Source organism: Malania oleifera, chromosome 7 (assembly GCF_029873635.1).
Source record: "Malania oleifera isolate guangnan ecotype guangnan chromosome 7, ASM2987363v1, whole genome shotgun sequence".
Lineage (NCBI taxonomy): Eukaryota > Viridiplantae > Streptophyta > Magnoliopsida > Santalales > Ximeniaceae > Malania > Malania oleifera.
In genome coordinates this window covers 44,780,609-44,794,878 of record NC_080423.1, presented here as the reverse complement: position 1 = coordinate 44,794,878, position 14,270 = coordinate 44,780,609, and the positions used below count along the sequence as shown (strand labels likewise).

Here is a 14,270-nt window from a genome sequence, read left to right as displayed (position 1 = left end):
TTATAAACAAGTTTTCGAAGTACAATACTTTTATACCTACTCAAGTACAATTCAACAGAATAGCATAATTGTTCTTCAAGCTATCACCAGCAAGCAGATGGAGAAACAGAGAGATTCAACAGGCTGCTGGAGGAGTCCTTGTGCCATTTCATCACTTCCAACCACAATAATTGGATGTAACTACTCAATCTAGCTCAACTCTACCCCAATAGCCTAAAGATCTCAACAACCAAAAAGAGTCCCTTTGAGCTTCTAACAGGCTAACAGTTGTTACCTCACACAATGGTTGCATCATACAGAGGAAAGAGTCCAAGAGTATACATATTCACCAAAGAATGGAGATAGAACACGGAGATCACCCGAGCTTACCTAGAGAAAGCTTCTAAGAGAATGAAGAAGTGGGCAAATCAAGGGAGAAGATGGTTACACTTCAACGTGCATGACCTGGTGCTTGTTAAGCTTTATCTAGAATTGATAAAGTCACTACAAGGTCGAGAAATTATACTACTTTGCAAATATAAAGGATTAGTTCTCATCTTGGGAAAAGTTCGAAAGGCCTTTTACAAGGTTGATACTCTATCTTGGATGAAGGTGCATCATATGTTTCATGTCAACTACCACTAGCTACTTTAAACCATTCATCACCGACACTAAAGATCCAAGCATAAGTCAGTCAACTAAAGAACCATTGAAGACATCGGACCCTAATAGAAGAGAAGTTGAGGTCATCCTTGCAGACAGTTCACATCATCAAGGAAGAGCGACACGAGCTCTTATTGAAGCGGAAGGGCCTTGGAGACTAAGAAATCAATTGGACATCAGTAAAAGACAAGGAACCATTCATGGATAAAGTTAAAGAGCACCTAGCATCAAAGTCTATGAGAATGTCAACTGCATAAGTGAGGGAGAATGTCATAAGCCAAGCATATTCAAGGCATTATGCTTGCCTATAACCGCTTGGCTTGTGCACATGGGGTAACCATTTTGTAGATGGTAGTATATGTTTTATTCTTTAAGTAGGATAACGCCTTCATGTAAAATGGAAGTACGATTCCTCGATCAATTTTATGTTTCCTAGTATCAGAGCTAGAATAGCATAGAAAGCACTTTATGTCAGGGTGAGTGTTCATCAATCATTGTGAAACTCACTAACTTTAGTAGACGTGCTTAGCCTACTAGCTTCCCATGCTAAATTGCCTACAAAGGTGTCAATGAATTATGTTGCTTTATAGTTTACCATGTAACTCTTGGCTACTTTCACGATTGTTAACCACTTCTGCTTAACTTAGTATTTGATGGCTGAGAACTTGTTCATGTGGTGAAACCACAGTATATTTTCGGTTCATTTGTTAAGCAAGAGTGCTAAAACTAGTGTCATGCAGCCCTTCATCAGGTGTGAAGTGTTTGGCCCGTGAGTAGTGGTTCTGTAATTACAATAGCTTCCTCAATTACCTTTCTTGCACGATAGAAACAACCTTTGGATTGTTGCCATGGTGTTTTTGTTTTTAAGTCTGATTGACAAAGGACAAGGGAGTGGACTCAAGACACTCAAACTTGGAGATAATTTTATTTTGGAAAGTAACAACTTGAGAATTAGGAGAAGCTACCTACACCATCAATTGTTAGATTTTCTTTTCTACCTGTTGTTTCCACACAAACATTTGAGTCGCTTTGTTAACAACCAGATCAAATTGATCTTGTCTTTTATGCTTTTTTTACCCAAAAATAATAATAATAATAATAATAATAATAATAATAATCTTGTTGTTAGGCTAGTTCAATCTAGTTGGGTCCAATTTAATGGACTAGCTAGTTTGGACGATTTGCTCTTGATAACCAAATCAAATATGTGTTAAAGTTGCAGCCTCCTTTGAAAAGAACTAGGGCGAGCTAGCTACCTCATTTCTTCAACCAATAAACAGTGATGCATAGAGTTATGGCTTGCTCTATCCCGATGCTCAATGACCAAAGAAACCAGATTTGGTTGTGAAGTTACAAGAGCTATGGTGAACGAAGTCAGCTCCAACAAGCCCTTGAAGTGAGGTCAACAGCAACAATCTACTATGAGTTGACAATAACGAGCTGTCACATTCCAAAGACTTCACATCAAGGGTCATGCAACACTAAAAGTAGCACACAAGCTTAATTAGTCATGCACCAGTAAACGACAGATTCACCACAGAGCAAGTTCATAAGCATTGAATACAAAGTACGCAGTAAGCGGTAAGCAAGCATGAAGTAAATACAAGTCAAGTCAACCGTAAAGCAATGCAATTTGAATCATTACACCTTTGTAGCAATGTGTGTATAGCAAGGGAAGCAAGCATGCTAAACACATTATAATTTCCAATGTGTTATATAATATTGATGAACACACCCTCCCCCTAAAGAACTTTCTATGCAATTCCTACTCTAACATAAGGAAATATAAATATGAACAATGAGTACTCACCTTATTCCCTAAAGCACTAATGTATCTAAAGAACAAAATTTATACTACAATTTACATGATGATTGCCTAGTCAAAGGCAACTAGGAAGCCACAAGTTGTTGTGTTTGCCAACAAAGACAACAAAGGTTTTAAGTCTACAGGGCCTTTACAAGCAATGGCAAGGCTCACAATGGAGGTATACAAAGATGAACTTCTATTAGGCTATGACGATAACTTTAATTGGATCAGGGCCTTGATGCCCAAATTGGTTTACTTTCAGCTGGAGGGGATTTGGTGCTACATGATTTCTTTTTTTTTTTTCTTTTTTTTAAAGGGATTGGTTGGAAGCCATGGAAGGACTCTAGATCAATGTATGAAGGTGGTGATCATGGTGGTGAAGATGGCAGCAAATGCAAGGTGATTTAAGTTTAACTACAAATTGTACAAGCTCAAACAAAAACTCAAAGACAACCCCCTCAAACAATGACAACCAAGGCAATTAGAGTTGAAATTATGAACCTTGTCAAATAACACTAACAGTCATCGGATTAGAGTTTGCTTAGACATCATTTGTTACAGGGTCAACGTCCAAAATTTCAATTCTCAATTCTAGTCTCCCTAAAACTAATACACAGAGGCCTATTTATGGGCCTATAACACTTGGAGAATAAGAAAACAAAATTACAAAATCTAAATAAGCTAGAAGACTAGTTTCCTGAATAATAATGCCTTAGAATCTAACTTCCTAAATGATAATATATTAGAGTCCTTGAAGATATGGCGCTAATAAAATTAATCTAAAAAAAAAGGGGAGGGGGGGGGAGGCCAATGCACAAAGCTCCCACGTATGCAGGGCCCCGTGAAGGGACGGACCAAATAAAACAAAATTAAATATAATTAAAATTAGAAAAGTAAAATAGCTTTTGCATGTACACTACCTCGCACAACCTCCTACCTCATCAGATCATGCCTCTTATTAATACCAACATCAAGCCATTAAAAAATCCCCATCATCTTTACTAATGTCAAGCAATATCCACTAGGATCTTCAGTAATTATAAATAATACAGAGTCGTCAAAAAACACAAGCTTTAACTAAAGTAACTTGGACACCCCCCCCCCCCCTTAACACTCTTCCAAGAGTAAAATAAGATCAAGTCCACCCCTCTAACCTCTTATAGACCTTCTCAACCACCAAATCTCTACGAAGGGATGGATGTCAAACCACCGCTCAAAGGAACACCTGAATAACTAAGATCAAGCGTACCACACCCACCAAAGAAAATTGGGTAATAGAATCCAGCTAATACCTGAAATCCCACTATTAGACAAATTAATCCTTAAAGCAAAGACCTAAAAATCTGCAAAACTGTTTGAACATTAGAGAAGCATCAAAGGTCTCAAATAAATAAATAAAAGAGAAAAATAAAAGGTGGTAAATGAGGTATAGGCACCTCTCTAGAGTCTATCTTCATTCCATGAATAACACCTATGTCCACCCCTCTACTCATCATCCTACTAAACATCTATACAACATGTCCACAACCAAAGTTAAGAGAAGAGATGATAAAGGGTATGCATGTCTCACATCCCTAAAAAGCTTTAAACCAAGAGTTAGGCTCCAATTAACTATGAGCAAAAACATAGCAGGAAAGAGGCAACCCCAAATCCACTTCCTCCACCAACACACAAACCCCTTCCTATCCAAACCTTAATCAAGAAACCTCTAGTTAACACAATCATAAGCTTGCTAAAAATCTAGCTTCAAAACAACCTCTTTCCCCAGCTCTTCTTGATGTAGGACGAGACGCGGCTGTTTGGATGGATTATTTTGACCCAATTAGGAGGCCTACGTCAAAGAATAGGGTGAATGGTTTATTGGGTCCGAAACCCAAATGTGCTTAGTTAGTTAGTTGTTTAAGTATGTGTATGTAGTTTGCTTGTATTAGGATTATTTATGTTGGGGGCTTATTTGTAGTATGTGTATTCTAGTGTGTGTGTGTGTAGTTTCATGTGTTTGGAAGATTTCTTATAAATAGTGTGTGAAATCCATGATGTAGGCAGTTGATGAATTTGAAATGAATTGAACATGAGTTCCCCCCTGGTATCTCTTCTGTCGTCCCTTCTCCTTCCTATCTTCTAATTTTTCCATGGCTGCAGAACCTTGATGCTGCCTAATTTCATGTGTTTGGAAGATTTCTTATAAATAGTTTGTGGAAGTCATGATGTAGGCAGTTGTTGATAAATTTGAATTGAATTGAAGGTGAGTTCCCCCCCTGGTATCTCTTCTCTCCTCCTTTCCCCTTCCTCCCTTCTAATTTCTCCATGGCTGCAGAACCTTTATGCTGCCCCTACATCATTTGGGAAGTTCTTCTTCTTTTTTTCTGAAATTCCAGCAATGTACCATTCTTCAAAACCCTAATTTCCAGCCTGGATTCTACAACACCACCTACATCACCAAAAACAAAAATCCCTGAAACCCTACCCCTCTAATTTTCATCGCCGTCCGACCACCAGAGGACACTGCACGTGCCAGCCAAAACATTTCCAGCCGTCGGCTCTTCGAAAGCCCCATCCTCCTGTGCTTTTCTCATCACACCACCAACACCATTGTACTCCCTATTCATTGATCACCCTTCGCCCCAAAATTTATTGCCGGAAATTTGCTGCCAGCAACTCAAGCACCCCATGCACTGGTGACTGCTAGTAGGATTCTGCCAGACTCCCCTCCTGCTTCCAGAGTCATGAGAAATTGGTTCCCAGCTACGAGAAATTGGTGTTTTCTCCACGCTATTTTGATATGCAGGATGGTATTTTGATCACGGACACAACATAATGCAAGCAGGTGTGATAATTTGACACGGAACACTGGAAATTGAAGAATTATTGTACCATTAGCATTTTGGAGCATGGGGTTGTCACTGCCAGCTATAACAAATCAGTTTGCATAGCTGTGTTTGTGAGTTTTCTTCGTGAATTTGTTTCATTTAGCAAAACAATCAATATCAAAGTTGGTACAGTTGCAGTATATATGAATAAATCCAGCAATATGGTGACAGTTTACTAGAAAAATGAAGGGCTTTTGTCATACTCTAAACATAATATCAAGCCATTCCATACCTTTCTTAAGTATGGGGAAAAAATATGCAAATTCAATTTTGATGGAAGACACCCTATGAATGTGATTTCTAGAAACAGAGTTATTTGTTTGCAACTTCATTCGGAACCTCGGAACCCCATCCAAAGCCTTATGACATATCTTGGATTGATAACACTAATATATCTATTTATGAAATATGTATGATTCCTATCCAAATGGGTGACTATTTTGATAATGTTTAGTGTGATATCATACCTACAAAGATTGGCCATGTACTCCTTGGTTCTCCTGGGTTGGATGATTTGAGTGTGACTCAAGGACATGAGAACATATATTGATGTAGGACAAGAAGCAAGACTTTGGGAAGATCCATGTTGGAGATTACTTAAGAAGAATTGTATTGAGAATTGTTGGGTTTACTTAGCAGTTTATTATGTGCTTAGTTTAATTAGTTTGGTATTATGTGTGTTTTGGGGGCTTGTTTGTAATATTTGTGTAATGATGGAGCATGTTTGTAATGTAATTTAGTTTTAGGGGTTTATGTGTAATTTCATGTGTTTAGAGCTTTCTTATAAATAGCGTGTGAAAGCCATGATGTAGGAGTTGTTGGTGAATTTGAATTGTTAATTGAACGTGCATTACCCCTTGGTATCTTTACTCTCCTCCCTTCCTTTCCTTTCTCTTCTCTATTTCTTCTAATCTCTCCCATAGCTGCAGAACCTTGATGCTGCCCCTGCATCATTTGGTATCAAAGCCCAACTTCAATCTCCATTCTTCCATTTCAATCCTCCCCATCGCCCCCTTCCCTCTTCTCTTCTGCCCCCGCATCATTTAGACAGCAACAGAATTCAGTAATGAGAAAGAGAGTTGAGAGAGTTATGGGAAACAGAGAAGAAGAGAGAGGGCAGAGGGCTGCTGGGCAGCAGAGGATTAGTGACAGAACAGGAGATTAGAACAGAGAATAGAGGAGAAGAAGAGAATAAATCAGAAATGGAGAGAATTGAGAGAACTCGGAGAGAAAATTAGAAGAAGAGAAGAAGAGAAGGGCAGAAGAAAAGAGAAAAGGGGTTGATGGGGGGATTGAAATGGAATAATGGAGATCGAAATTGGGCTCTGATACCAACTGATGCCAAGGCAGCATCAAAGTTCTGCAGCCATGGGAGAGATTAGAAGAAATAGAAGAGAGGAAGGTAAGGGAAGGGAGAAGAGAGGAGATACCAAGGGTAAACTCATGTACAATTAACAATTCAAATTCATCAACAACTCCTACATCATGGCTTTCACACACTATTATTTATAAGAAAACCTCTAAACACATGAAATTACACATAAAACCCTAAAACTAAATTACATTACAAACATGCCCCAACATTACACAAATATTACAAACAAGCACCCAAAATACACATAATATCATACTAATTACACTAAACACATAATAAACTACTAAGTACACCCAACAATTCTCAACTCAATTCTTCTAAGTAGTTCCCAACATGGATCTTCCCAAAGTCTTGCTTCTTGTCCTACATCACATATGACTTCTTCCATTATAATGGAAAGAAATCATATTGAATCCTACTCTACCAATCAACCAGGACAAAGAATTTGAGATTATTGATCATGTCAACGTTACTCAACTTGAAGGCACTACAAGCAAGGCAATGAACGTGTTTAAAGACATCCTAAATCCTTCAAAGTTCAAACACTCCTATTGTAGACTTTGTCATCCCCAACAAGTTCATTGATGCTAATTCTCAAGTCAAGTTGTCTCGTTCAAGCGTTTCCAAGTGCTTCTCCCTTTCGATCCTCCAACATTTCAAAATTCAAGGCCAAATTTTTTTCCCAATTGGGGAAGAATTGATGTAAGACAAGAAGTGGCTATTTGGATGGATCATTTCGATCCAATTAGGAGGCCTACGTCAAAGAATAAGGTGAATGGTTTATTGAGTCCAAAACCCAAATGTGCTTAGTTAGTGAGTTGTTTAAGTCCATTTGTGTAGTTTGCTTGTCTTAGGATTATTTATGTTGAGGGCTTGTGTGTAGTAATTGTGTATTCTAAGGGCATGTTTGTAATGTCATGTGATTTTAGGGGTGTGTGTAATTTCATGTGTATAGAGGCTTTCTTATAAATAGTGTGTGAAAGTCGTGATGTAGGCAGTTGTTGATGAATTTAAAATGAATTGAACATGAGTTCCCCCCTGCTATCTCCTCTCTCCACCCTTCCCCTTCCTTCCTCCCTTCTAATTTCTTCATGGCCACAAAACCTTGATGCTGCCCCTGCATCACTCCTAATCCACTACCTCATAAGCCACTAAGGTTGCATCTAGAATCTGCCTCCCTCCCTCCACTACCTCATTAGCCACTAAAGTTGCATCTAGAATCTGCCTCCCTCCCAATCAAAGCACTTTGATTCTTGGAGATAGTATCAGCTAACACCTCACCAATCTTATTAGCAAGGACTTCAGTTTAAATTTTATAATTTTTATACAGTAGTAACCAAATGTCCATGCATTTACAAAGAATATGGTACTACATAGAGTAAAAATAGCAAAAGAGAATTCATGTAATCAGCTCCAAGTACTTAGGATTAAGACAACTGAAGTTTAGGAAGCAAATAAATTCTTTGCATAAACAATGAATAAGGCCCTTAATGTGTCCTGCATTCACTTGGAAGAATGTTGTAGACACCCAACTTTGTCTACGATTGAAATTTCTCAAGCAATTAATTGAGGTTTCTCCACCCTTCTCTAAGTCATTGCTAGCGCAATTCAATTTCAGATTAAGAAGAAGCCTCTAATTTCATCTTTTTACGGTTCAATTGCCTTTGCTTGTTAAATAGAGATTTATCCTTAATTTGATTAAGGGCTTATCCCTAAGTTTGGGTTGGGCTTGCTTCCAAACACCTTTATGGGACAAGGAAGGGATTTCCTTGTCTCTAAAGGGTGTTTTTGGAAATAGAGGCTTAGGGCAACACCCTAGCTTCCCATAAGTCTTTTAAATAAACAAAAAAGCTCAGGCTCCCTTTGCACACACACACGCCCAATTACTTGGAGAGCACGTTCAAATAGAGGAGAGAGAGAGAGAGATTCAAAAGAAGAGGATAAGGGGAAAGCATTGCACGCTCAAGAAGGAAGAGATCAACGTTCAAGGGAAAAGAGAAAGAAAGGAAAACAAGCTAGGTATGACTCTTGATTCTCTTCTCCATTTTCTTAGCATAATGTTATGTATGACTATACCATGCTAGGGCTAGAACTATGATATTTATTACATATTAGTGTGAAATTGCAATTTCGATTCCATGTTTGCACTAAAATCAAAATCTTCATGGCATGTTAGGGCTTAAGATCATAGTTTGTATTTCATGATCAGTGAAAAATAGCAATTTTGACCTTAACTTTGCATCAAAGTAGCAATTTTTTGGTTGAATCACATACACCCATCCGTGCTTCAATTTGTGATCTTCTTCTGAAGAAACAAAAGTATGTAGGATGTCATTGCTTGATTGAAAGCCAAGAAGGATTGAAAAAGAAAGAAAAGAATAGGAATGAATGGGAAGAGAACAGGGTGGTTTTCCTTTCACGTGGTCATGTTTGCAAGATTTGGTGAAGAAGGACAAGGTTTGGAAACTATAAGGATGGCCTCAAGTGGCCAGATAACCTTTCTAGATGGTCAGAAGTTCAAGGAGCCGCCATTATTGCCAGCAACAATCAAAGCTGGTAAGGAAGGTGCTTCTTGCCAGTATCTTGGCAAAACAGGGCTTCCACGAGGGTCAAAGAACTCCCAGGAGGGGGAAGATGGTGACAGATGACGGTTTCTGGCATTAGAGAAGGGTGGCAGCAGCCTCTAGGGTTGCTACGGCCGCTAGGGTTTAGCAGCTACCAGAGAAGACATGCAGGCATGCGAGTGATTTTCACATGCACTGCCCATGGTTTTTTAATGACGTGGATCGGTTGGCCAATCTACTTAAACTAGTCAACCAATTTTCCTATTTATTTTTAATTTTCTCTTATTCTGTTTTAAAATTTAAAAGTTCATTTAAAACTGTTTTCTTATACAATAAATTGCCAAAAAGTATGGAAAATTCAGAATATTTTAGAATAATTCCCATATTTTTCTTTATATCTTATTTTTTTATTATTATTTTTATCTTTAATTGGTTCTTTTGATTAAAAAAAAACACATTTCCTTAAATAAAAATTTTTTTAAGAGGTTAAAAGGGCTTTTATTTTATTTTAGGTGTCGAGTCCATGCATTTTTTTTTTATCATTTTTCTTATTCAATTTGATTTTCTTTAGGCTTATGGCTTATTTTTCCTTTTATTAATTAATTAAAAAAATTAAAAATTGTGAAAAAGCATATAAAAATCCTTTAAACAAATTTCTGCTTGTTTTTCAGTATTTTGCATGATTTTAGGAGAGTTGCACCATAGATTTGATTCGACTTTCTAAGTGTTCAAAAAGCCCAAAAAAAAATTCACTCACACACACACACAAAACAGTCCAAAATCAAAATAGTGATTTTTCCCTTTGTACATAAAACTTTGTTTTGTCTCTTTGAGTTAGTATGGTGAGTTAAGGCTTCTCATTAACTTGGAATGATTCACATAGAATGATATTGGATGTATGATTGGGTTTGTGCATATTTTTGTGCTCGATTTAGTTCAATTCATGTCTAATTGATACATTGTTTCATATGCCAAATGATATGCTTGAACTTTTGAGATAACTTGATGAATAGCATGCTTGACGGACTCGTCAAATATATTGTTGCATGATATGGCTTTGAGATTCTTTCGAGAATAATAAATGAATTGAATTGAATGAAAGACAAGAAAACCCTATTTAACTAATCTGACAAGGTACCTCAAGGTGGTGTCTTGTGCATGCTTTCTCAGATCTCGAGGTGAGGGTGGTCACTGTCTTGTACAAGGCTTACCCAATATTTAATGGGTGGGTAAATTTACACAAAGCATTCTCACATGCTAAAATCCATCCAATGATGGACCTCAAGATGGTATCTTGTGCATACTTTCAAGGATTTCGAGGTGAGGGTGGTTGGTCACCATCTAGTGCAGGGCTAATTCAATATTTAATTAATTTGACGACGAACTCCAAGATGGTGTCTTGAGCATGCCTTCGAGGATCTCGAGGTGAGGGTGGTCGCCGTCTTGTGCAAGGCTAACTCAATATTTAATGGGTGAGTAAATTTATACAAAGCACTCTCACATGTTAAAATCTATCCAATGACGGACCTCAAGATGGCGTCTTGTGCATACCTTCAAGGATCTCATGGTGAGGAAAATCGTCATTTTATACTCTTAAAAGACCAATAGATAATGAGTCGGAAGGATTAAAATCTTGATGGATTGGATTCGAAGGTAATTATAAGCTAATTAGGTAATATTCATAGAACAGGTGTGTTGGGGTACTAGTACCTCCCCATCACATAACTGTACTCTCGAACTTGACTCTAGTGCACAAATCTTTGGCTATCGATTCCATAGGCCCTAGGTGTAGCTAGTTGACCAAGTCAATTGGCAGTAATTAATTAGGTATTCTAACGTCACCCAAGACAAAATAGGTTACTGGCGAGTCCATTGGTATGAGTTTTTTATGCATATCTCAACCCCATTCAAATGTCTCTGCTAGAGTTCGCCATCCATATCGAGGCGGCTTGGAGATTCACCTCGATAGAGGTGGGCCTTCAGGATGTGTTGACAAGTGCTATTGACCATAATTCACAGCAATGAAAGTTACTTTCAGCCTTCCAACCACCATGACGGTAAGAAAAAGAAAGAGAAAAAGAAAACACAAAGACACAGATTGTGGTAGTTTTGGTTTCATCAATCTAAACATGCTAAGAGTAAGGTTGTAGGGGTGATAAAACAGCAACTTAAACCCACTTGAAGTAAAAATTATAATAACAAGAGCTCAAGGGCTTATAGAAGAATAGAACATTGGGTTCTTTATAAGGCTTTCCAACTATTGAAGAAGCATAGGAAAATTGAACAAGAGAACTCCTATTATCCTATAATTTCAAAGAAAATGATAAAGCAAATTAACTAATTCCATACGCTATATATATATATATATATATATTATATGCCACTTTAAATGACTAAATATTTCATAACAATGGTTAAACACTATATCACTACAATGGCACATCTACAATTTTTTTTTTCCTAATTTTTACTATATAAAAGCTAGGTTTACATGAGGGTTGTAGCTTGGTATTCTTCTTTAGTTTTTTTTTTTTTTTAAATAAACAAAGAATTGTATTAAAAGAAGAGAGGATTACAATAATGAAAAAGGAAAAAGAATAGAACAGGGAACAAAGCGCAAGCACATTTAAAGATTCTAGAGGGTAACACCAACCAATCCTACAACATGTCTTGAAAAGAAATATGCCAAAAGAATCCATTTGCTGAGCACCAAAAGGAAGCCAGGAAGACCACTTAGCTACAAAGCATGCTAAACAAAGTGAGAACACATCCAAAGATTCTAGCATTTCTTTCCAACCAAATGCACCAAATATTTTCCAAAATAATACACCACCAAAACACTTCCGCTCTTTCCTTTGGCCAAAAACTCCAAGCATAATAACAAAAAAAGCTCCAAAGATGTCAGGCACCCCAATTTTCACCAAATATCCCAAACAAATTATTTCAAAGTCTACAAAAGAAGTGACAACAAAAAACATGTGAGAGCAATTTTCTCCATCCCTAAATAGAGGACATAAGCATCAGGAGATAAGGCATTGTTAGATCTTCACTTCTGAAGTAAATTATTATTATTGATTTACTCAAGGATGGTAGTCTAAGAAAAAGGCATGACTTCTTTAGCTTTCCATATTAGATAATAAAGGGCAAAGATGTTGACATTAAAGTAGTGGATCAAATCATAATAAAGATTTGCAGGAAAAATCACCAAAAGAATCAAGACTTCAAATACGTTTATCACTTCCAACCTGGACACAAAAGGAATCAAGCATAATAGTCAAAGATGTAGATTTGCATGAGAAAATCCCAAAAGAATCAAGACTTTGAACATGGTTATCACTACCAACCTTGACACAAGAAGAATCAAGCACAATAGTCAAAGACTTGGTATTCTTCATCATCTCTATTTTTCCAAAGATTACTTGTTTTACACATAAAAATGCATTGAAAGGAAAGAGAGATGAATTTAGTAAAGAAGAAAAAATTATTAGCCTATAAATATGTATTATTACTTTCATCATTGCTTTTATGAAATAGCTGATGGTTGCATTTGTTCATAGTTTATGGTAGGTGGATCTTCTACAAACTAGAGCAGAAAAAGAATAAAATAAAATAAAAAATAACACCAAGAACAGCCTTGACAACTACCATTGACAATTCTCATAAATTCTTTAATAATAGGACTAAAATCAAAGAATATCATTAACAATAGGATCAACTGTAGCTATCCTGTCAATGAAAGCTCGGAAACCAATTTGAAATACACAATACCCAGATAAAAGAATTAATTTGTTTGAAGAACCAGTCAAGAAAAAGGCAAAACCCAGACTGCCCAATACAATCACAAACACCAATATCAAAGTGCTACCAAAAAATGAAACAACAAAACAAAACAAAAAGAACATAATTTCTCATATGATGATTTCAACATAGTGCAAGCCCATTTATGGACACCCCAAGATAAAGTCATTCAGGCACTACCGCAGAGCACTTAACATGAAATAGATGAAACCAACTTTCAAAAATACCGTAAAACTAGAAAATCACCTTTAAAGCTAAAGTAGAGAAAAACCAAAAGAAAGGAGACGATCTACGTCAACCAACAAGCAAGAATTTTAGCTAGAACATGGAAAAACAGAGAAAAAAAAAATTAACTTCGATAGAAAAATTGAACAAAAAATAACCCTTTCGTTTGATCATTGAAAAATTAACGAAAGCAAAGGAAATTCACTGTCAATCTTGTTTCATTGTCTATTACTCTGCTTGCTAGAGTGGAGATTCTAGCTTTTCAAGAAAATCTACTTCAACGTTGTTGTTCTTTTCCTACATTTTCCGGCAAGCAAACATTTTTAGGAGGCGGGTGGGAAGAAAAGAAATGGAAGCTCACTTTTTCAGTATTGGATTGGAAAAGGGCGTTGATATTAGATTGTGCGATGATTTTGTCGTGAGATGGGAAGTAGTCTTCTTCATCACTGCTCTCCATTCTCACTGTTCTTTGATTCGCTTTCTTCTTCTTCACTTCTGAGTCACGGATACATGTATAGCAGCAGTGAAGAAATGTTGACAGATTCAAAATGCAAGGAAGACCGTTTGGAACGGGGAAGGTGGGGAAAGGGCAAGTGGCAGCCGGGAGCTATGAACTAGGTATAGGTACGGGCCATTCATCTGAAACATGCGACTCGTGATACTGCTCTACACACACAACTAGTCCAACTACCCCAATTTAGAATTAAAAATTTAAAAAAAAAAAAAAAAAAAACCCCACTAGTATAAAGAGATGCAGGAAAATAAATAGAGATGATGTGGAAAAATAAATAAAGATGAGACAAAAATTTTACATGATTCGGTTATGTCTACTCCACATACGGATATGATCAAAAATTTTATTATCTCGGGAGAAATTATAAGATAATTTGGAACCGACCTTATACAAAATATCTCTATTCTCCAATCTCTCCTCTTATCTAATCATTTCTATATGTCTGCTTATTTCAAGCATGAAATGTATATATCAA

At 36.9% G+C, this 14,270-nt stretch overlaps 1 protein-coding gene across 3 annotated transcripts in view; it reads right to left on the bottom strand.

Annotated features, from left to right (window-relative positions):
- The window catches only part of LOC131160135 (exocyst complex component EXO84C), a 31,531-nt gene extending 17,578 nt beyond the window's left edge, over positions 1 to 13,953 (bottom strand). Inside the window, exon 1 of one of the 3 annotated variants that reach the window (XM_058115492.1) lies at positions 13,643 to 13,953. In XM_058115492.1, the coding sequence (XP_057971475.1) occupies positions 13,643 to 13,738 (96 nt within the window). In that variant the 5' untranslated portion in view covers positions 13,739 to 13,953. Of the gene's footprint in view, positions 1 to 1,898; positions 2,083 to 13,642 lie in introns of those variants that run through there. The other 2 variants (XM_058115493.1, XM_058115494.1) reach the window with 2 other exon arrangements.
- Positions 13,954 to 14,270: the final 317 nt, after the last annotated feature.